This window comes from Prionailurus viverrinus, chromosome A2 (genome assembly GCF_022837055.1).
Source record: "Prionailurus viverrinus isolate Anna chromosome A2, UM_Priviv_1.0, whole genome shotgun sequence".
Classification (NCBI taxonomy): Eukaryota; Metazoa; Chordata; class Mammalia; order Carnivora; family Felidae; genus Prionailurus; species Prionailurus viverrinus.
The window spans coordinates 29,121,674-29,142,947 of record NC_062562.1 but is presented as its reverse complement, the minus strand read 5'-3'; the positions used below and the strand labels follow the sequence as shown (position 1 = coordinate 29,142,947).

The window sequence follows — 21,274 nt, the reverse complement described above, 5'->3', positions numbered from 1 at the left end:
CCTACCATCTGCATTGCTACCCTCATCACCTCCTTCTGGACTAGTTCAATCAGTCCCTCAGATGGTCTCTCTGCTTCTGCCCCTGATCCTCTCCAAACTTTTTGCAACATAGCAGCTAAGTAATCCAGAAGTTAGATCATAACATCCTTCTGCAGCAAATCCTACTTATCTCAGGGTGAAAGGCAATGTATTCAGAATAACCCACAAGGTTGTACTTGACAGGACTCCCCTCTACCCCATTTCTTCCTGATGCCCTCTCCGACCACTCTCCCCCATGTTCACGTGCTTCTGGCCACACTGACCTCTTAGCTATTCCTGAAAAATATCAGGCACATCCTGCCTCAGGGTCTTTGCACATGTTGGTTCCTCCACTTGCAACTTGCCCTACATGGAGCCCATTTGAGTGTCTTTGGATCTTAGTCCCTTTTAGATCTTAGCTGAAATATCCCTTGCCACTTAGGGCTTAACTACTCTGAACACTCACCATCAATCCCAGAATGCCTCCCCTCTTTCCAGATTTAGTTTTCTCCTTTACACACTGGACACCATCTTAAGTATCCTAGATTTTACTTATGGGCTTTGTTTATGGTCTGTCTCCCCCACTAAAAAGTAACCTCCGGGAGAGAAGAATGTCTGGCATATAACAGTAGCTCAAAATTAATTGCAGGAAAGGCAAGAAGGAAGCAAGGGATGGAAACAGGAAGCCTGCTCATCATGGAGGAAGCTTGTTCAAGGCCAGAAGCCTCCTACACTAGTCTGAAAGGTTAAGGTAGCCAGGCCAACCTACCTTGCTCAGTTAAGCTGGCTTGGAGAAGGTAGCTGAAAAATGCAGAACTGTTAAGCAGAAGCTGCAAGAAGGCTTCCCAGGGGAAGTAGTGAGAACTAGTTCAAGGACAACGATAATACAGGGAGGGCTTAAAATCAGCCGTTTTTATATTCCATGTATTAAATGCCACGGAATATGCTAAAGGTTTCCCTACCACCGGATTTTCAGCAAAAGGCTGTGACAAAAATTTTCAGGTCAAGGAAGGTCATTAGGTAGATACAGCAAAGTGAAACATGGCCCCTGAGAAGCTGGAAACGCTACGAACCTCATTAACTCATTTCCCATAAACTAAAACTTCAGGTGGAAATGGGATTTCAATCTAGAAAATACCAACGCTGGGATCCGAACCCGGATCTGCCGGATTCCCAATCGAAAGCTCCTGTGGCACTAAATCTCAAGCTCATCCTAAGTGCCTTGATCTCAGAAGAGGCTCCAGCCCAGCAGCTGCTTCCAGATAGAGCGGATCCCCCCGATGGTGACCCCAGCAACACCCCAGCTGCCTCACCTTACTGAATGAGAAGCCACGGGCTCCCCTCCCCGGGCAGCGTGCTTGCGGCAGAATCCAGCCCACACTTCCCCTCTGTGGGTGCAGCCTGGCTTACTCACCTCCAATAAACTAGCACAGCAATGAGAAGGATGAGGCACACGAAGGTCAAGGCTGATACCACAATCAGAGGGATGATCCACTCCATCCTCCCTGGAGAAGGACGGCTTATCATTCCAGAGGTGTTCTTTTCTGCTGCAAAGAGAAACCATGGCAGTTAGAGGAGGGGCTGGTGGAGACGGGGAACAGGGAGCCAGAATAAGATACGGAGCTCTGTTCCAGTTTGGGGTGGTTTCCAGAGGACGGAGTTGCCTGCTTCGGCTACCCTAGGATAAGAGTGGTCACCTGTAGCTGGCACCACTTCTTACCAAGTCCCAACCCAAAAGGCGCTTTTTCTGGCACTGCCTGTGGGACGGACTCGCGGGTAGAGGTCAAGGTGTTCTGACACAGAGTTGTGTAAAAGACACACATCCAGCCTCACTCCGAGAGCATGGTGACCCACAGCAGCATTTGGATACACCGAAGAAAGGTGCTCCAGTCTGAAGGCAGCATCGCACTTGCCTCTAGAAAGGGACCAGGGCTGGGGGAGGTGGCTGAGAGCCTCTCAGGGTCCAAACTGCCAGGGCCGGAGGGAGGGCCTGAGGGGTTTTACTAAGATAAGCAGCTACAGCAACAATGGTTATATTCTTCACTTGCTCAGCACCCATCACCGCTTCCTCTAGTACCTGTACCCCATTCTGTTTTGCCAAACCACCTCTCCCTGAAAGATAGAGTCATAGTGGGACAACCAACCAAGCATGGGACTCCCAGTCTCCCAGGCAAGGGGGGCGACTGGGCATGGAACTCCAGGCAGAGCAACAGCTCTCACCCTGGAGTCCCAGCCCACGACTCACAAGACTGAATTATAGAACAATCCAGCAGGAACACCCAGAGGCCACCTACCCAGCAGTTCCTGCCACCCGGATGCCCCGAGATCCCGTTTCTCCAGGTTCTCCTCTTATCCCCATCCTTCTAAAAGTTCAAGGACAAGTGGGGATAGGAAGCCATGCCTCGCTCTCGTCCCAGCACACATCTGCCTCTGAAGAGCAGCCTGTCTAGGGGTTCAAAGGAAAGTCTGAAATGACGTAGGCTTTTCTCTGGTCCACAGATACCTCTTACCCAAGCAGCTCTTTCCGCTGGTTCTTGCAGGCCCCGGAGGATCTTCACAAGTCCCCAGGAGGCTCCAGAAGAAACCTACTCTCCTTTAGACCGCGGGGGAGATGCCTGGAAATCTCCAGGTGGCGCAAATGGAGCTCAGATGCCTCGTGGGGCTGGGAAGAGCAGGGGTGCCCGCAGCCAATCATGGGAGGCAGGTGGCGAGAAAGCAAAGGTTAACTGTGATTGCAGGGAGAAGCCCCTGGAAAAATCTACAGCTGGCTGCAGGCTGACTTGTTCTCAGCAAGGATCCTTCTGCTCTGCAAAAAGTAGGCCAGCGTTCAGCCAGCCCAGAGTGTCCCTCTGCAGGGTGGCTTAAATGCAGGGCTCATCAGGCTGGGTTTCCAAGTCATAGAAGGTGGGCTGCCCAGGAAAGAAGGAATTGGCCCTGGGACCAGATTTATAAAGAGGCAAGTCTCCTGAGTAATGAAGACGCATGTTAGCGAGCTTTTCACTGGCTTCCTCTGGTTTACTTTGGTCCCCTCTTTTGTTTCCCGCACGGGCCTGTCAACACGCAGGGCCAGCCTGATGCCAGCTCACAGGTAAGAAGACAGAGGCAGGCAGGTGAGGCGCACTGTGATGAAAAACCGTAACACGGCACTTCACGGTTTGTAAAGTATCTTCCTCACTGTGCCAGCCCATTTCTCTTGACCCCTCGCTCCACAGTTCAAATAGATAGCTATTTGCCAAGTCCCTAGTGCGTGCCAGACGTGGTCCTAGGGGATGGAGACACAGCAGGGTGTCAGATGAAAACAGCCCAGCGCCGTGGGGCAGGCATCACATAAAGGCGGAGAAGCAGACATAAGAACATGTAATTAGGATAAAATGGATGTGATGCTAAGGAGAGCCCAGGGGGTCTGAACAGGGGAGGAGCTGTCCTGTCTTTGGGATTCTGGAGGGGGCTCCTTGACACGGACACCTGAAGGGTGAAGGGGAGTTAGCCAGGCTGAGCCCAGGGGGAGAAGTGTGTTCTGGACCGAGAGCATGAGAACGAGGGGAACCAAAATAGAGAGGCAGAGGCCACATCAGCCAGGCCCTATATGCTGAATTAGGAACAGGTTCTAGTCCCAAGAGGATTGGAAGCAGGGTTGTGAGCTGAGGCTTACAAAGATCCTATGTGCCACCCCTCCCTGGACATAAAGCTTTAATAGCAAAGCTCTGGTGAGGCTGAAAGAACCACAGTCACAAATGAGAAGAATTTTGCTGGGCTACAGCAGGGGGCAGCCCAGCCAGGCAATTCTCTGGCTGATGGCCGGGAATATCTTAAAAACCGGAAGGTCCTGTTCGTGGAAAACGTGGCGGGAGGGTTGCATTACAGGCCACGTGTCCAAGTGAATTCAGTATCCTCCCTGGGAGGCCTGTGCAAACCGGGTGAACCCCCAATATCTTATTTCTCTCTGTGCCTCTTGACAAAAAAGTACCCTTTGCCTGGGCTACTACTACAAGGTAGGCAGGCAGGGGAGGAGGCCAAATGCTAACACCAGGTCCTGTTTATCCTGAGACACTGAAAAGGATGCTGGGCCGAAACAGCCCCTCACGCCCGTCTGTCACTGCGACACCCATTCCAGTTCCAACAGTCATTGGAAACACCAGCTCTGGGGCATCTCTGCCAACCTAAAACCAGTAAACAATGGCCACCCCAGAATTTCTCAGCCTTCTAAGTCCTGGTCTAGCTGTGAGGGTCAATGGCATATCCCGTTGCCCCAGAAATCTCATGTGTTGGTGGTTGTGTCTGTCCCTCCCTCATCCCCCACAAAGTGAGAGGGCAAGTTTTCATCATGCTGTTGGGGAGCCTCAAATCTCAGAAAAGTCTTGCCAGAGGAGAGAATGGAGGTCTGCAGAGTAGGGGTCTTGAAGTCACAGCCGGCCTGGGGCCGGGCGAGGCTCAATCTCCGCTTTCACGGCTGAGTCATTCCTCTGACATCTCATAGTGCTTGCGTGAGAATTTTGTTCGAGGGGGTGGGGAAGTGACCCTCATTCGCAACACCTTGCCGGGTGAGAGACCTCTAAGACAATGCCGTCCTGACAGCAGCTGGATTTGTCCAGGTCTCTCCTCTAAAGGCCAGGCAAAAATACAAGTGCTGTTGGACTGCCATGAGAGGCATGATAAAGTTGACTTGATTGTCCTATTTACGGGATTGCTTTGTCCTCATGGTACCAGGAGCCCGGAATTTCATCCCATGTGCACACAACCATGTGAAACCGTGTGCCCTGTCCTCAGGAATTCCTCACTGCTCTCAGGGACACCATGGCCTTCCTGCCCACCCATGACCTCCTGCTGCTCCCCACCACTGTGCTCCAGGAGCACCCATCCAACCAGGGACCATGCTGGGCCACAGTCCCACCTTTCCACCTTTGTCCCTGCCTTGCCTTCCCACTGCCAGGAATGCCGTTCCCCCTCTGCCCCCAGAAGCTCCCATTGCTCCCTAAATCTGGGCTCAGGGACTACCTTCTCCATGAGGCCTCCCCAGGCCCTCAGTCTGTGCTATCTCTGGAAGGCAGAACAGAGTTTGAGATCACAGGTTCAAATCCTGGCTCTGCTACTTTCTATGTGACCTTTTTTTTTTTTTTTTTAATTTCAGAGAGAGAGAAAGAATGCACACGTGAGTGGAGGAGGAGCAGAGGGAATGAGAGAGAGAGAGAGAGAGAGAGAGAGAGAGAGAGAATTCCGAGCACAGGTCTCCATCCCACACCCTGGGATCACCACCTGAGCCTACATCAAGAGTCGGATGCTCAACTGACTGAGCCACCCAGGCGCCACTATGTGACTTCTAACCAATAACCTGAATCATTTCAGGCCTGGAGTTCTTCATCTATGAAAAGGGCTAAAATAACCCTGCTTCATGGGGCAGGGTGCAACATTCATTGGGAAGATACACACAGAACGCCTAGGAGTGTGCCTGGCATTGAGCAATGCTGTGCACCTACCGTCGTTCTCACCAAAACCTTCATCATGCACTTCTCTTACTGCACACGCCACACTCCCGTTATAACTGCTCTTCTCATTACTAGAAGGTCCCCAAAGGGAGGGCTGACTGCCATCTGTATGTGGAAGAACAGCAGTGAAGCTCTGTCTCCTACCAGCTGTGCAACTCTGGGCACGTGACTTAACCTCTCTGTGCATCAGTTTCCTCATCTGTGAATGGAGAGAATATTGCCTACTATGCTTCGGAGCGTGAGGATTATGTGAACTAGTGCATACAGAACACTTAGAAGGTTGCCTGGCAGCCATCAGCACCTCGTTGATGTTATCGGCGGGATTATCGTCATCACCATCCCTATCCTCTCCCTCCTCAACACCCCAGCAGCACCACGCGGATACTGAGGGCTCCCTGGGTGTCTGCAGCATGTGATCCCCACGTCATATCTGAAAGCCTAAGTGGCAATCACACAAGAGGCTGCCTGTGAGAAGGCACAACCTCAAAGTTTGCCCTGAGATACGACCGCACGACACTTCTTGCTGTCCTTCGGGAGAAACGCCTGTCCCGCTGCCTGACTCAACCCGTGGCCCTCGGAGGACAAAGTCTAACAACACAGTGAACTACCAGAAACTACCAGGCACATATAACATGCTGCCTGGGCTGGATACACACTCTCTTGCTCCCGTGGCTTCTTCAGTCCCCTGACAATCTTCCCCACGCTACAGCCCCCAGAGACTGGAACATACTATGAAATTTCAGCACAACCAACAAACATCCTCCATTTCAGAGTCAGGCAGACCTGATTACAAATTCTGGCTCAGGCCTTTCTAGCTGTGTGAATTTGGATAAGTGACTGCCCGTCTCTGAGCCTCGGGTCCCTCCCCTATCAAAGGGAGACATGATAATGCTCATTCACCTCTCAGAGGACTTCCCAGGATTAAATGAGATAAACCAATGTGAAGCAGATGATGCAAATTATGGCTAGCTAATTGACAGAGCCAGATGCAAGATGAAATCGGGAGGGGGGTTCCTGATTGAAAGTTATTAAGGAGTTTCAAGATGGGGGCGGGGGAGGGTGAGGGCAAGTACAGGGCCTTCTGAGCACAGGGCTTTGTGTGCCTGCCCAGGTCCCATGCTCCTGAAGCGGGCCTGACCGGTCACAGAGGAGACATCCTCCAGGGAACAGTCATTCTTCTTTTCCTTTCTATGAAACCCAGCACCAGTGCTGCCGATGGGGTAAAATCAGACCCTCCCCGTGGCTGGGAGCAGCTCACCTTCCTTCAGTGCTGCACTCGTGGCCCAGCTGCCTACTGAAAGGGCCGAGCCGAACTTGGCTGCCCCAATCCTGGAGAGCGTGCCCCCTCCCCGATGCTCAAATCCTGACGCCAGAAGGAGTCCAGCCCCTTTTGGGGCTCATGGAGCTTCTTTCTGCTCACCTCTATCTCTGATTTATCCAGAAGGGCCGGTGTTCCCAGCAGAACCGGCCTTCGATCCCTGCCTGCCACGGGTTGTGTGAACCCGCAGCCCATCCGTGGGCCTGGCTTGGCGCCCCTCCCCCACTGATTATTATTGGACTGAGTTTGCTGCCAACATTGAATAAGCGATTCGGTTCGCATGAAAAAAAAAAAAAAAATCAACAATGGAAGCTCCTACCAGAAGTGTTTAAGGTTGGCAGCACAGGCCTGAATCATCACACGGCAAACGTCAGCTGGAAGTGAGCAGAACACTCTTTTTCCAGACAGGGCATGTGTCACGAGTTTGCCACAGTCCTCACTGCTCCCTCATGTCACACACCAGACCTGCCGCCCTCACCCCTGCCCCTGCTGCCAGCTCACTCTAGCCAGCCTAATTTCAGGCTGCAGGGGGGCACTCTGACCCGAGGAAGAGCAGAACAACACGGACTCGGGTAATTTTAAAGGGCCTCATCATCAAACGCAAGAATTATGGTGTAAGAAACTCCTGACCAGGATTTGACAATCACGAACCTGGCTCAAGGGAAGAAGCTGTTTCTGTACAAGGCCCCTTTCCCAATTCAAGATTTATTTCCGAAGAGATTTTATTTTTCAACCCATTCGAAACTGACCAGGCTTTGGCTCCAACTGTACAATGGCGGCCGCCCCCCCCCCCCCCGTGAACTTGGACCTTTCCCATCCTCTTTCCAGAGCCGCATCTTGCTGGCGCATGTGTACCAGGAAGAAATGGGACGGGGGTCACAACTTACACCCACCTGTCCCTGCAGCGCCATGGCTGCAACGTGCAGATAAAGGGCTGCCAGGAAGGTAAGAAGACGGAGGCCAGGAGAAGGAGCCTGCTTCTGAAATGCCTTCCAGATAAAACTTAGAGCAAGATGCAAACTAACCCTCTCTGAGCATTCACAAGAGCGAGGCAAGGATTAATGACCTCCCCGTATCCCTCTCTCCCCTCAGGTTTTATTTCAGCGTCCAGGAGAATCTGAGTAAAGTGCCTCCATTCTGCTTTTTAAAAAAATTAAAAAAAAAAAAAAGAAAAGAAAAACAGTTTTCAGTGGCATATGTCATCACTGAATTAATGCTGTTTGCCTTTTACTGGCTTGGCTCCCATCCCAGTAGAAGCAAATAAAAACGGAGTACAATGTACTATAAATGCTACAGGCAGTGATACATCAGACGGACCCATGTGAAGCGCTTCCTACCCCACGGTTAGCGCTCACCCTCTGCAGCAGGACAAAACCCCTACGCTGTCAAGATGACAATGAGCTTGGATCCAAGGACCGCCATCAGGAGTACGGGAAAGTGGGACTCTTTCACCATTTAGGAAAGGTCAAGAGAAGGACAAACGGCACACTCATAATTCAGCCTGGTTCAACTGTGGGCGACTTGACTACGTTTGCTCTGGGTAACACCACTCATTAAAAACCACCCACATTTGTGAATTCAGACGCTTAAGAAAAAGTCTATGATAAAAAAAATGAAACATAAAATTTACCATCTTAACCATTTCTAAGAGTACAGTTCAGCAATGTCAAGTACATTCGCACTGTTGTGCAACCAACCTCCGGAATCTGTTTTTCATCAGCAAAATGGAAACTCAATACCCATTAAACAACAACTTCCCACCCCCACCCCCCCATTCCCCAGCCTTTGGTGTCTGTCTTTCCTTCTCCGTCTCTATGACTTTGACTGACTGTAGGCACTTCGCGCAAGTGAGATCATGTATTTGTCTTTTTGTGCCTGGCTTATTTCATTTAGCATAATGTCCTCAAAGCTCACGTACATTGTGACAAGAATCAGAATGCCCTTCCTTGTTGAGGTTGAATAACATTCCATTGTATGTAGATACCACATTTTATTCATCCATTCATTTGTTTGGGTAACAACCCAAATGGGCATCCCTTGGCTACTGCGAAAATGCTGCAATGAGCAGGAATGTATACATATCTCTTTGAGACCCTGCTTTCAATTCTTTTGGGTATATACCCGGCAGTGGGTTTGCTGGATCACATGGTAAGTTCTATTTGTAATTCTTTTAGGAACCACCATATTGTTTTCTACAGCGGCTGTCCCATTTTACATTCCCACCAACAGGGCACAAGCATTCCAAATTCTCTATGTCTTCGCCAACATTTTGTTATTTTCTGTTTTGTTTTTTTTTGATGGTAGCCAAGCAGATGTGAAGTGAAAAGGTGGCTGGTTTTTTACGGGGTTACAAAATTTGTCTTTATTCTTCTTGAGCCCTGACATCATCTACACCATGGCTGCAAAGACATGACTGTCAGTTACAAACACACATATTCTCCTGCAAGGGGCCCTGGCTCTGTGTTCCTATTACCATGCTTGAGCTAGATTAGCGCATCATGTATTTCCATTTATATTACCACCCGGAGTTCTTGTGAATAAGCACTCCTTACCCCCTCACAGAGAGCTCCTTTCATCACAAACAATCAAACAATAGTCTGTCATGTCTATTTCAATTAGGTGTTGGAAAATTGAGGGCGTTTGATAAATCCCAATTTAATTCTAAGCCCTATACACGGGCTGGTCCTGATCTTCCAAACCATCGCCATAGACGCTTTGTTGCCAACATCATGTGCCTCTGCCGTCAGCTGGGACACAGGCTGTACACCCTACCTTGTCAAAGACACCACCCTACAACCTGAATTCCCAACTCCAGTCTCTTTGGAAACCCACCCATTCTCGTTTCCCACACCAAGAGATACATAATCTGTCCTAGTTCAAAGATCCCTCAGTGGGGAACACCAACATCCAAGGGCCCAGACACTTTGTGGGAGTCGACGAAACCACAGCAGCACTGAGTAAACCCCTTGAAGCCACTCCAAGCTAATTTCCTGGGACACTCCTAGGAAGGTGATAGCCAAGAACAGGTGTGATCAAGATGATCTAGAAAACACCTCCGAAGAAAGAAGCCTGACCAAGAAAGCTAGCCCTGGCTGCAGATTGCTTTGGAGAGTCCATACAAGAGTCCATACAAGTGCCGCCATAATTTTTTTTTTTTAATATAGTTGTGTTACATCCTCTGCTCCCTCGACCTCCGTATACTACGGCTGGGTATCACACACATGATTTCTGTCCTATCTTCACGAGCCCTTCCTAGTACTTATTTTTGTCCTTAATTATTTCTTTCCTCAAGTATACTTTGAAAAGGAAACTTTGTATTAAGAGGATAAATCAGTTTCTCAACCCCAGCACTGCTGAACATTTGGGACCAGGTAGTTCTCTGTGGTGAGGGGAGAGTCTGTGTTAGTGTAGGATGTTCAACAGCATCCCTGTCTTCTGCACAACTAGATGTCAGGAGCAGCCCCCTCCCTAGGTGTGACAACCAGAAATGTTTCCAGATATGGCCAAATGCTTTTGGGAAGAAGGGGGGATCAAATCCTTGATGGTTGAGAACCTCTGCCATCAACAGAAAACTAGTATTTTTTCTAAAGCACACATTCAAATATTCACTTAGTAATCAAAATTTCATCTGAAATTATCTTGTGTTGCCCACTCAGGATAAGTCCAAAGCCAGAAGGAAGGGAGCACAGCTTGAGGTGGGTTCCCCTGGATCTGGGAGTCAGGGCCTGTGTCCGAGCTCCATCTCATCACGTGCTGTGTTGCCTGGGCACGTTCCTTAGGCTTCTGAGCCTCAGTTTCCTCACTGGCCAAAGGTGGTAAGGACAGCACGGTCCAGCTCTGGTCTGGAGACTGTGGAATGCTGACCCCTGAACCGGACCACCCTTTTAGCGCCTGGCCCAGGGCTGAAGCAGAGGAGGCAGCGGTGAGCTTTCAGTGATTGAGTGTTGACACACTGGGGTTCTGAGCAGGAACAGTCTGAAAAAGGACTTTCCCTGATTCAAGGAAAGGAAAATGGAAAACCCTAGCACTAAACGATCACTTCATCAACCATGCACACCCTGAAATGCTCCTGCTAGGGCACGCCGTACTGCACACATTTCATCGCATCAAATGGTTACTGGGGGTGCCTCCACCGCAACCTGGCTGTGGCTCCCGAGAGAGGCGCCATGTTGGATTTCCATGCAGCACGCAACCCATCAAGGGCTTTCACACCCACAGAGGTCAGCAAACAGAGTGGCTGCACTGAGGCTTCTAATCCTTTGGGTGGGCCTCCAGGGCAGCGGTAACTATAGCAATCAACTCTGCAAGTAGAGGCCAAGTACCCGGCCCAGGCATGGGTTTCATTTGGCCTCAGTGAAAACAAAAACAAGAAAGGAAGAAAAACGTGAAGATGTTTTAAAAATTGGAACTCACTTAAAACCTAGGAGATTCTGCACAAAGACTGGGAGTTTTGGCTCATGAGGCAGCCTCAGGGGCTACCACCAGCGGGAACTGAGTGAGGCGGCCTTCTTTAGAAAGGACACGTGCTCTTGATTTGCTGTGGTCCTTACTGCTCCCTAACGTCCACCACCTGGTCCTCTCCTCTCACTGATAACACCTGTCTGACTTCCACAGTTGTCTGACTTTGCCACTTCTTCCACAGAAGGACTCCCCTCTTCTCCTTCCTTGTGAGTCAGTACCAAAGCTGTAGCAGTCACAGGACTTAAAAAGAGGTTATTGAACATCAGAGGAATTTTAAAAAAGCCTTTTGGAGATGTTGGTCAAAATACAACATAGTCTGTAACTTTAAACATTAATGCTTATGTCCAAGAGACTAAAGTACTTGCTTTTACTTTACTATGAAGAAAATATGAGACCAATTTAAACAAATGTACATGCAAAGCCTTTGAAATAAGTCAGAACTAACATGAAGATGATGGTGACTTTATCTAAAGAGCAAATGCCTTGGGGATGCCTAAGTGGCTCAGTCAGTTAAGCATCCTACTCTTGATTTCTGCTCAGGTTGTGATCTCAGGGTTGGTGAGTTCGAGCCCCTCATCCAGCTCTGCACGGACAGCGCACAGCCTGCTTAGGATGCTCTCTCTCTCTATCCCTCCCTCCCCCCACAAGCTCTCTCTTTCTCTCTTTCAAAATAAATAAATAAACAGTAAAAAAAATAAATAAAGAGTAAATGCCACACTGGAGGAGGCAGACAGGGAAAGGCTGGGACGGCTGGAAGCAAAGGAAGGTCTTGGGGATCACAGGATGATGTGGGGTCGTGGGTTTTATCCTCAAGTCACTCAAAGCCTTCATTAACCAACAAGCACACGTATATTTCTTTTAAAAAATTTTTTTAGGGGCGCCTGGGTGGCGCAGTCGGTTAAGCGTCCGACTTCAGCCAGGTCACGATCTCGCGGTCTGTGAGTTCGAGCCCCGCGTCGGGCTCTGGGCTGATGGCTCAGAGCCTGGAGCCTGTTTCCAATTCTGTGTCTCCCTCTCTCTCTGCCCCTTGCCCGTTCATGCTCTGTCTCTCTCTGTCCCCAAAATAAATAAACGTTGAAAAAAAAATAAAAAAAAAATTTTTTTAATGTTTTATTTATTTTTGAGAGAGACGGGGACAGAGAATTCCCCATAGGCTCTGCACTGACAGCACAGAGCCCGATGTGGGGCTCAAACTCAGGAACCTGAGTTCTGTTCAGTTCCTAAAAACTCTTCTAGTTTGTAAACAAATATCTTTTTAAAAATGTTTTCATGTTTATTTATTTTTGAGGGGGGGAGGGGCAGAGAGAGAGGGAGACACAGAATCCAAAATAGGCTCCAGGTCCTGAGCTGTCAGCACAGAGCCCGATGCAGGGCTTGAACCCACAAACCGTGAGATCATGACCTGAGCCAAAGTCGGACACTCAACCGACTGAGCCACCCAGGTGCCCCTCACATATTTCTTCTTAAACCAGGGGTTGGCAAATGCTGCCTCGCATATCAACCCAGGTCCGTTGGGTCTGTTTTTGTAAACAGTTTTGTTGGAACTCAACCACATCTGCTCACTTACATATTGTCTTTGGCTGCTTTTGTGCTACCTGGCCAGGTTGAGAAGTTTCGACGGAGACCTGTGGCCTGCAAGGCTTTGCGACATGAACCTTCCCGCTGAAGGGAACTGGGGAGGGAGTCACTCTGGTTTTACCGGTTTGGGGGCAGAGGCAGAGATCCTGGAGGCCAGTTTGAATGCCAGCTAATTGGGGACCACAGTCTTGGCCTGCTCCTTAATGTCCAGGGATGATTACAAAAGAAAGACCTGCACGGGGCCTCCTCAGAGTCACCATTGTGATTTTGTGGCCTTTGAATTATAGACAGCTCCTCCTTCCTTATGACTGACAGCAAGAGTGACTTCATTTATCTGCACCTGTCTGCACCGAGAGCTCCTGTTATCCCCACCTTCCAGACGAGAACACTGAGCAAAGACCGCCTGAGGAGCCAGAGCGAATATGGGGTACACACTACTAGGGTGACGAGCCTCCAAAAGCCACTCTGCCATTGCACATGTGGACACTGATGGCGGAAGCTGGGGACCCACACACGCCAGCCCTGGGGCTGGAAACGCACAGTGCTCACCATCTGTTTCTCGTCCCTTTAGCTGGAATCTGACTCAGTTCCACTCACCTGGAACGTGCCCCAGGTCCCCACTGCTCTCCAGTCTTCTGAGCTGTAAACACTCCCAGCCTAAGCTCTCAACAGTCACCTTGATCAGAAGGTGGGCAAAGACATGTTCAAGAGGAGCACACTGAGAATACTCCTTTGTTGGAGCCTTCAGTCCCCAGGCGGAGCTGCTCAAGTTTGAAAATCCGTTTTCAACAAGGTCCACCACTGGTCTTTGGAGAAACCCCATTGGTCCAAGCCACCCCTGCCATCACCTCCCAACCGGGCTTCTCGTGTCCGCTCTCACCTTCCCTGTGCAATCTCCACAGAGAGGCCAGAGTGGTCTTTGCAAAAGGTTAATCAGATGAGGGGATCTCCACTGAAATCCATCACCGGTCTTCCATTTCAGCTACAATCAAACCCTCAGCACGGACGATGAGCCCCCCTCCTGGCCTGAGCTCTGCCCATCTGTGAACTCATCCGTCATCCCTCCTCCCAACTCTCCCCACTGGCCTGCGGATAGCTCTTAAACTGCTCTAAATGAATCCCCACGTTGGGTCTCTAGACCGGCTACCCCTGCAGCCTAGAATGCTCTCTGATGGATCTCCGCATGGCTACCTCCTCACCGCTTGGGTCTCTCCACTAATGTCATCCCTTGAACACTCGATGCCGTACTGCCCCCCCTCCCCCAACTCTGGCACTATTTGAAGTTATGCATTTCTTCCTTGCAATATTCTCAAGCTTCTCCACTAAAACATAAACCCCTGGAGAACAGAAGCCCGCCTTGATCTGTGTTCTATTCCCAATGCTTCGTGCAGTGCCCAGAACACAGCGGGCACTCCATAAATATTTCTTTAATATCTTCAAATGCAAGAAATTCTGTTTCACAGCCATTCCTAGAGGGAATGTCATGATTCATGTAGGAATGGCTTCAAACGGCTTTATAAGTGGCCCAGTATTTCCTTCACTCAACTCCACGGAAGGCTACTCTGTACCTTTCCCTAAAATCAAGACAAACTGAGCAACACCCATAGGAAACCCAAACTTCAAAAAACGAGTCCATACCAGCTTTAAGGAGGAACGTAATTCAAAACATGAAAATTTATTCTAAGTTGTATCTTAACATACGAGATCTCAGCTTTAGATGAATTTTAATGTTTACAAGTGCAAAAGCAAATAAATATTTACCAGTTGCTTTTTTTTTTTTGCACTCTTATAACTCCACAACAGCTTAGATGCAAAAAAAATTGTTGCTAAACATCTTGTAGTCTGGCAAAAAGAAGAATTTCTTATTAAGAAAACCCCTCACAACAATAACAACCCCTCATGCTCACGGCTGCCTCGCAGAGACGAACAGGATGGTTCGTTAGGCTCTGAGCGTTGGAGAGAGCAGCACATCTCACTGGTCAGGATGACGGGGACCGTTGCCTCACGGCGGAGGCCACACCAACCATGCCCTGCTCTCACCATCCATGAGCTGGGTGATTCATGCAGCAAACAGGGCTCTGGGACAGAGAGCCCTAATCTCCGGGCTCGGACGGTGAGCTATTAGCAGCCTGCTGCACGCTGGAGGGTCTCAGGCTTTTGGTTTCGACGTGAATGTCACTTCCCCAGCAGGGCCTATCTTAGTTAAGAGAGGTCCCTGACCTCCTCATGATTCTCTTCAACGGCACCCTGTTTATTCCCTCTATGACCGTTTCACAGACTCCAATTTTAGTTGGCAGTTTCCTGGCTAGCTAGCGGACCTGCTTGCTTGCTGTGTTGACACCCTGCTTCCTCGCTTCCCCGTGGGCACTCTAGCTGAGTGCCATCGTCGCGGAGTCCTTTATACAGTGAGCCTCAAGAGGCAGAGGCTGTGCTTACCTCGGTTCGCACCCACCCAGGGCCTGGCACCAAACAGTCGGTCCATAAACACAGGCGCTAAGTGAATACAGAAAGAAATCTTGGGGCGCCTGGGTGGCTCAGTCGGTTAAGCGTCCGACTTTGGCTCAGGTCATGATCTCGCGGTTCATGAGTTCAAGCCCTGCGTCGGGCTCTGGGCTGACAGCTCAGAGCCTGGAGCCTGTTTCAGATTCTGTGTCTCCCTCTCTCTCTCTGCCCCTCCCCCGTTCATGCTCTGTCTCTCTCTGTCTCAAAAATAAATAAACGTTAAAAAAAATTTTTTTTTAAAAAAAAGAATGAAATCTTGGGGCGCCTGGGTGGCTCAGTTGGTTAAGCGTCTGACTTCAGCTCAGGTCATGATCTCACAGCCTGTGACTTCAAGCCCCGCATTGGGCTCTGTGCTGTGATAGCTCAAAGCCTAGAACCTGCTTCCAATTCTGTGTCTCCTTCTCTCTCTCCCCCTCTCCCATTTGTACTCTGTCTGTCTCTCTCTCTTGCAAAAATAAACATTAAAAAAAATAAAAGAATGAAATCTTAAAGAGGGGCTCCTGGGTGGCTCAGTTGGTTAAGCATCCGACTCCTGATTTTGGCTCAGGTCATGATTTCGTGGTTCATGGGTCTGAGCGTCACAAGGGGCTCCACTCTAATAGTGCAGAGTCTGCTTGGGGGATTCTCTCTCCCTCTCCTTCTGCCCCTTCCCCACTCATGCTCTCTCTCTCTCTCAAGATTAACTTAAGAAAAGAAAAAGAGTGAAATCTCAATGAATAAACTTAAGATCAATGTCTTTTTTAATTCATTTACTTCACTGTGTCCAAGTCCTCGGAGGTACCCTGAGGTAAGTGGATTTTACCAACAAACAAACATCAAGGCAAGACTTCCTCGAGCAACAATAAGTGAGAAAGTCTTCTTATTAGAACAAACCAGAGAGCAAGAGAGACAGACAGATACAGGCACACACACGTCTCTTACGCCAGGGACACATATACTTCCAGGAACATGAAGTTCCCTATCCCGGTTTTTCTTAAAGGGGGAGACTGCTCACGGCAGCACGGAGCCTCACAGGAGGACCGGGCCACTTACCTGGATTGACAGTGATAAATTTGCTATCCTCAGAAAATCTGTCCCCTCGGGACATAGGCTTTTTCGATGGCATCTGGGGCCTCCCAGGATCACTCCCTTCGAAACGCTCCTCTGTGACTGTGGCGGGCACTTGGGTGGAGGTGACCGAGCCGGGGTCCAGGCCCGGGAGGGCATCCCTCCCATCATCGGGCCGGGCTGTAGGGACGGCAGTGTGGTCTCGCCCGTGCCCAGGCAGAGTCTGACGCCCACCGGCCTCCGCAGTCCTGTCGGGAGACGAGGGGGTGGGGGTGGGCTCGTCCTGGCTCCGTTCCTGGGTGGCGTGGGTCACCCCGCTCTTTTTCTTCTCGGAGTCCTTCTCCCCCTCCTCCTCATGCTCCCGCTCTCCGTCCTCGCTCTCGCTCTCCTCATCCTTTTCCCCTTCCTCCGCGCCCTCGCTGTCCCTGGTGGGCGCCGAGTCGCCGTCGGGGCCCGGGGAGGCCAAGGCCTCTGTGGTGGCTAGGATGGGCCTGCTGGCCTGCTTGCTGGCAGAGGCGGCCGTGGGCAGGCGCGTGGGCCACACGGTGCTGGGGAAGGACGGGATGCCACCACCGCTGAACCCCAGGCCCGCCAGGAGCGTGCTGGTGACCACCGAGGCCACGGTGGCCTGGCTGCCGCTGGAGGAGGGGCCCATCCCGGTCGCCATGGAGACAAATGAGAAGGGGATGCCAGACGACGTCCAGGTAGAGGACCCCGAGCTGATGGGGGCCATGTCGGCCGAAGAGGCAGGAGACGCTGTGGGCTTCAAAGGGTCACCCGGGGAGGTCAGGGGAAGGGACAGAAGAGAAAGCAGAGCCATGTCAGTCATCAGGATGGGGAAAAAGGCCCTGCTTATGACCCTCAGTAGGTTTTTATGGTACCAAGGCTGACATGAGGTGGTCCATGGTCACATGACCACCTCCGGTCTCAACAGTTTTACAATCACTTTGAGCGCATTAAAAAATTCAACTAGTGTATCAAACCAACTCTTCACCACTTTTGCTTAGGAAGAAGCTCAGTGAGTGGCAAAAAAAAAAAAAAAAAAAAAAAAGAAAAGAAAAAAAGAAAAGTAAGTACCATTAAAGTTGGGGTAAAGACCAATATCCGCTAAGTAATAAATCAGCAACATCAGATGGTCACATGATCCTGGGCTGACCCTGCCAGAGGCAGGAGTCCCTGCTTTTTCATATGTATCACTGGCTCTCATGGAGAACACACAGCAACCAGGTCTAGAAAAGCCCTCCAGGGTCTGGTTCCTCCGTCTCAAAGTGAGGAAGCGGATGGACAGAAAGGGCACGTGGCTGTCCACGTCCGCAGCGGGAGGAGCCACGCTCAACCCTGCACGCTCTGGGAAGTGGCTTACAGCCCTGCGTCTTCCCTGTGGGTCCCGTATAGCCGCTGCCGCTTCCGGAGTCTCTGGGTCTATCCATGGGGACCTCTACGCCCAGGTACATGAGGCGCACAGGATCATCACCCCATTTTACAGGTCAGGAAACCAAGGCACAGAGATGTTAAGGGCTAGAGGCAGGGCCGCCTGTGTTCAAGCCTCAACGCATTCTTCCCACCATCCTAAACTGGGGCTTCTGTGTGAGAAGCAGATAATGGTATCTTGGAAAAACAAGAGATGTTGCTCTAAGTTACCGGTTTTAGTTCTTATAACCCGGTATACAGCATCCAGAATGCCATCCCCTCACTTATATAGTTCAAAACAATACAGCCAGAGCCACTTTGGTTCTTTAACGTCGTCACCATATTTCACTTGGGAAACTTTGTAGTCTAAGGAAGGCCAATGTTAGCACATGTTCGTTTCTAATGCTAAATGCCACATAAGACAAAGCATCCAGGACATAGAGGTCAGATGGTCTGGGCTTGAGTTGACAAACTCTTGTCTGGGTGATGCTGAGCACATTGTTTTAACTCACTAAGCCTCAGTTTCCTCTGTAAAATGGAAACAGTAGTAACACTAGTCTTATGGGATGCTGCAAGCAGTAAATAAAATAATAAAATCATCTAAAACCCAGGGAATGCTAGTAAATTTTAGACTACTACTGTTATTACCAACACTGTGATTAATATTATGATTGTTAGTTACACTAGGAATGGGAAAGCTTAGATATTAATCGAGGCTCCAGAAACTTGCAAATCCACGTAACTCTGGGGAAATGACAACCTCTGAATTTTAGCATATGTTCAACGAAGGGCTTGGAACAGACCTTCTGCAATCATTTGCACTCTTACTTTGTACGATCCCATAGATTATAAATAATTTAAAATATGGAGAGTTTTTACCTTGATAGGAACTATACAGTACAACACAACTGCTTTAACTATCGCCAAGCTTCTTTTCATAACACATTGAATTATAAAGAGGGAGAAATGTGATTTTTTTCTGTATTTTCACCTCTTCAAGAGCAGTTTAACAACATCCTACTGCCACCTCGTGGTCACGGTTTTAACTGCATGCGAGTTAACAACCAGCCAGAACAAAGCAATTACCGTTTGCTACTTACCACTCCTGTTTTAACAATTCTGGTCCCTTGGAATATTCGAGTAGTGTTAGCTGAGAAACAAAGAAATTACATCGTGAACAATATACCTTTTTTTGTTGTTCCAATAAAACTTTTGATTTACATATAATTTTCACATGTCATGAGATATTATTCCTTTGTAGATTTTTTCCCAACCATTTAAAAATGTAAAACCCTTCTTAGCTTGTGAGTCATTAAAAAACCTTTCACAGGGCTATGTAGCTTGCCTGCTGACTCTTGTCTTACGGTATTAGTTAAATTTTTAAAAAAAAATTAATTGTTTTCTGTTTTGAAGTAAAACTTACATAAGTAAATCTACAAATTTTAGGTGTACTGTCCAAGTAATTTTCTCTATAAACACCTGTGTAACTACTACCCATATTGAGACATATATAGATGTTGGCCAGCACTCCAGAAGGTTTGCATAAGCCCCACACAATACTGACCCCACCTTTCCAAAAGGTAACCCACAATTCTGACCTCTGTTTTGTCTATCTCTGATTTCATATAAATGGAATCATTATTGCACTGTTCCTACCTATCATCTTTCTTTTCAAGTCTATTTATTTTTTTAGTAATCTCTGTACCCAACTTGGGGCTCAAACGCATGACCCTCGGATCAAGAGTCACATGCTCTTCTTTTTTTTTTTTTTAATTTTTTTTTTTCAACGTTTATTTATTTTTGGGACAGAGAGAGACAGAGCATGAACGGGGGAGGGGCAGAGAGAGAGGGAGACACAGAATCGGAAACAGGCTCCAGGCTCTGAGCCATCAGCCCAGAGCCCGATGCAGGGCTCGAACTCCCAGACTGCGAGATCGTGACCTGGCTGAAGTCGGACGCTTAACCGACTGCGCCACCCAGGCGCCCCGAGAGTCACATGCTCTTCTGACTGAGCCAGCCAGACAACCCCCTACCTACCATCTTTTTGTTTATAATTTCCTACATTATCAATTCCGTGATTATAACATGAATCCTGAACTTACTATAGTTTACCTTAAACTAGCACTTGTACCACTTCCTGAAAACATAAGAACTGTACAACAGTTTAACCCTATTTGCCTGCCTCGCCTTTTGTGTGCTGTCATATATTTTATATTTTATTTCTATTCAGTTTTAAAGCCCCATAAGATACCGCCTTCATTGCTTCATTGCTTTAAATTGACAAATTCTGATATGACCCACACAACATTCGTTCTGATGTTCGTTCCTTCCTGTGGTTCTGCCTCTTATTGTTGTTAAACAATATAACTCTAGAAAATGTTTAATTGTGGTAAAATACACATAAACTTACCATCTTAACCAATTACAATTTTTTTTTTAATTTTTGAGAGAGAGAGAGAGAGAGAGAGAGAGAGAGAGAGAGAGAGAGAAGGCTCCATGATCAGGACAGAGCCCGACGAAGGGCTTGATCCTATGACCCTGGGATCATGGCCTGAGCTGAAATCCAGAGTCGAATGCTCAACCGAGCCACCCAAGTGCCCCATCTTAACCACTTTTAAGTGTGCAGTTCAGTAGTGTTAAGTATGTTTTCATTGGTGTGCAACCAATCTCGGAATTTTTCATCTTCCAAAACTGAAACTCTGTACCCATTCACTCCTCTCTCAGCCTCTGGCAACCACCATTCTATTTGATGTTTCTATATGTTTGACTACTCTAGATACTTCACATAAGTGGAATCATATATATTTGCCTTTTTGTGACTGGCTTATTTCATTTAGCACAAGGTCTTCGAGGTTCATCCATGCTGGGCCATGTGTCAGAATTTCCATGCTTTTCAAGGCTGAATAATATTCCACTGTATACACACATAGCATTTTGTTTATCTATTCATTGTTAGTGGACACTTGGGTTGCTTCACTACTGTGAATAATGCCAAACAGTCTAATTAAAGAAAACAGCAAAGTGCTTCTTTGTGGTTATCTCCAAATAGGAGTGTTATATAAACTAAAAGTTCGCTTCCTATATACACATGGCACTGAAAAATCAGAAAAAAAAAAAAAAAAGCTAAATACCAAAGTATACAATATGCGTGTCTGTTGTAAGTTTTTACCTAAACCAGGAGTGGCAAATGACTGGCATAATTTTTGTTTGGCCTGCAACCTTTTTTAAAACTGAATTTGTTGCAATAGCTTTCAAACTAAAAATCCCAATTTCCTACTTCTCCTGTAAAGTCACAATATTCAGTAAAACTGAACTCTCCTCCCTGCAGGGACTGAGCATCCCTCAGTGGATGGTGGATGTCCAGCTTCCCGTGGATAACCCTCCCCGTGTCTATGCATGTGCCTTGCACGGCCCCAGGGGCACCTGAGTCTGCAACCCCCAGCCTAATGACACATTC

The 21,274-nt window shown here is 48.6% G+C and overlaps 1 protein-coding gene across 4 annotated transcripts in view; it reads right to left on the bottom strand.

Annotated features, from left to right (window-relative positions):
- Positions 1 to 21,274, bottom strand: part of PTPRG (protein tyrosine phosphatase receptor type G) — a 713,505-nt gene that overhangs the window by 80,280 nt on the left and 611,951 nt on the right. For 3 of the 4 annotated variants that reach the window (XR_007150245.1, XM_047849347.1, XM_047849350.1), the window contains exons 11-13: positions 18,918 to 18,967; positions 16,393 to 17,170; positions 1,433 to 1,565 (exon numbers count right to left, since the gene is read on the bottom strand). Coding sequence is in view for 3 of the 4 variants with exons in the window: in XM_047849347.1 (XP_047705303.1) it covers positions 1,433 to 1,565; positions 16,393 to 17,170; positions 18,918 to 18,967 (961 nt within the window). In the remaining variant the exon portion in view is untranslated. The remainder of the gene's footprint in view (positions 1 to 1,432; positions 1,566 to 16,392; positions 17,171 to 18,917; positions 18,968 to 21,274) is intronic. The other variant, XM_047849348.1, reaches the window with a different exon arrangement.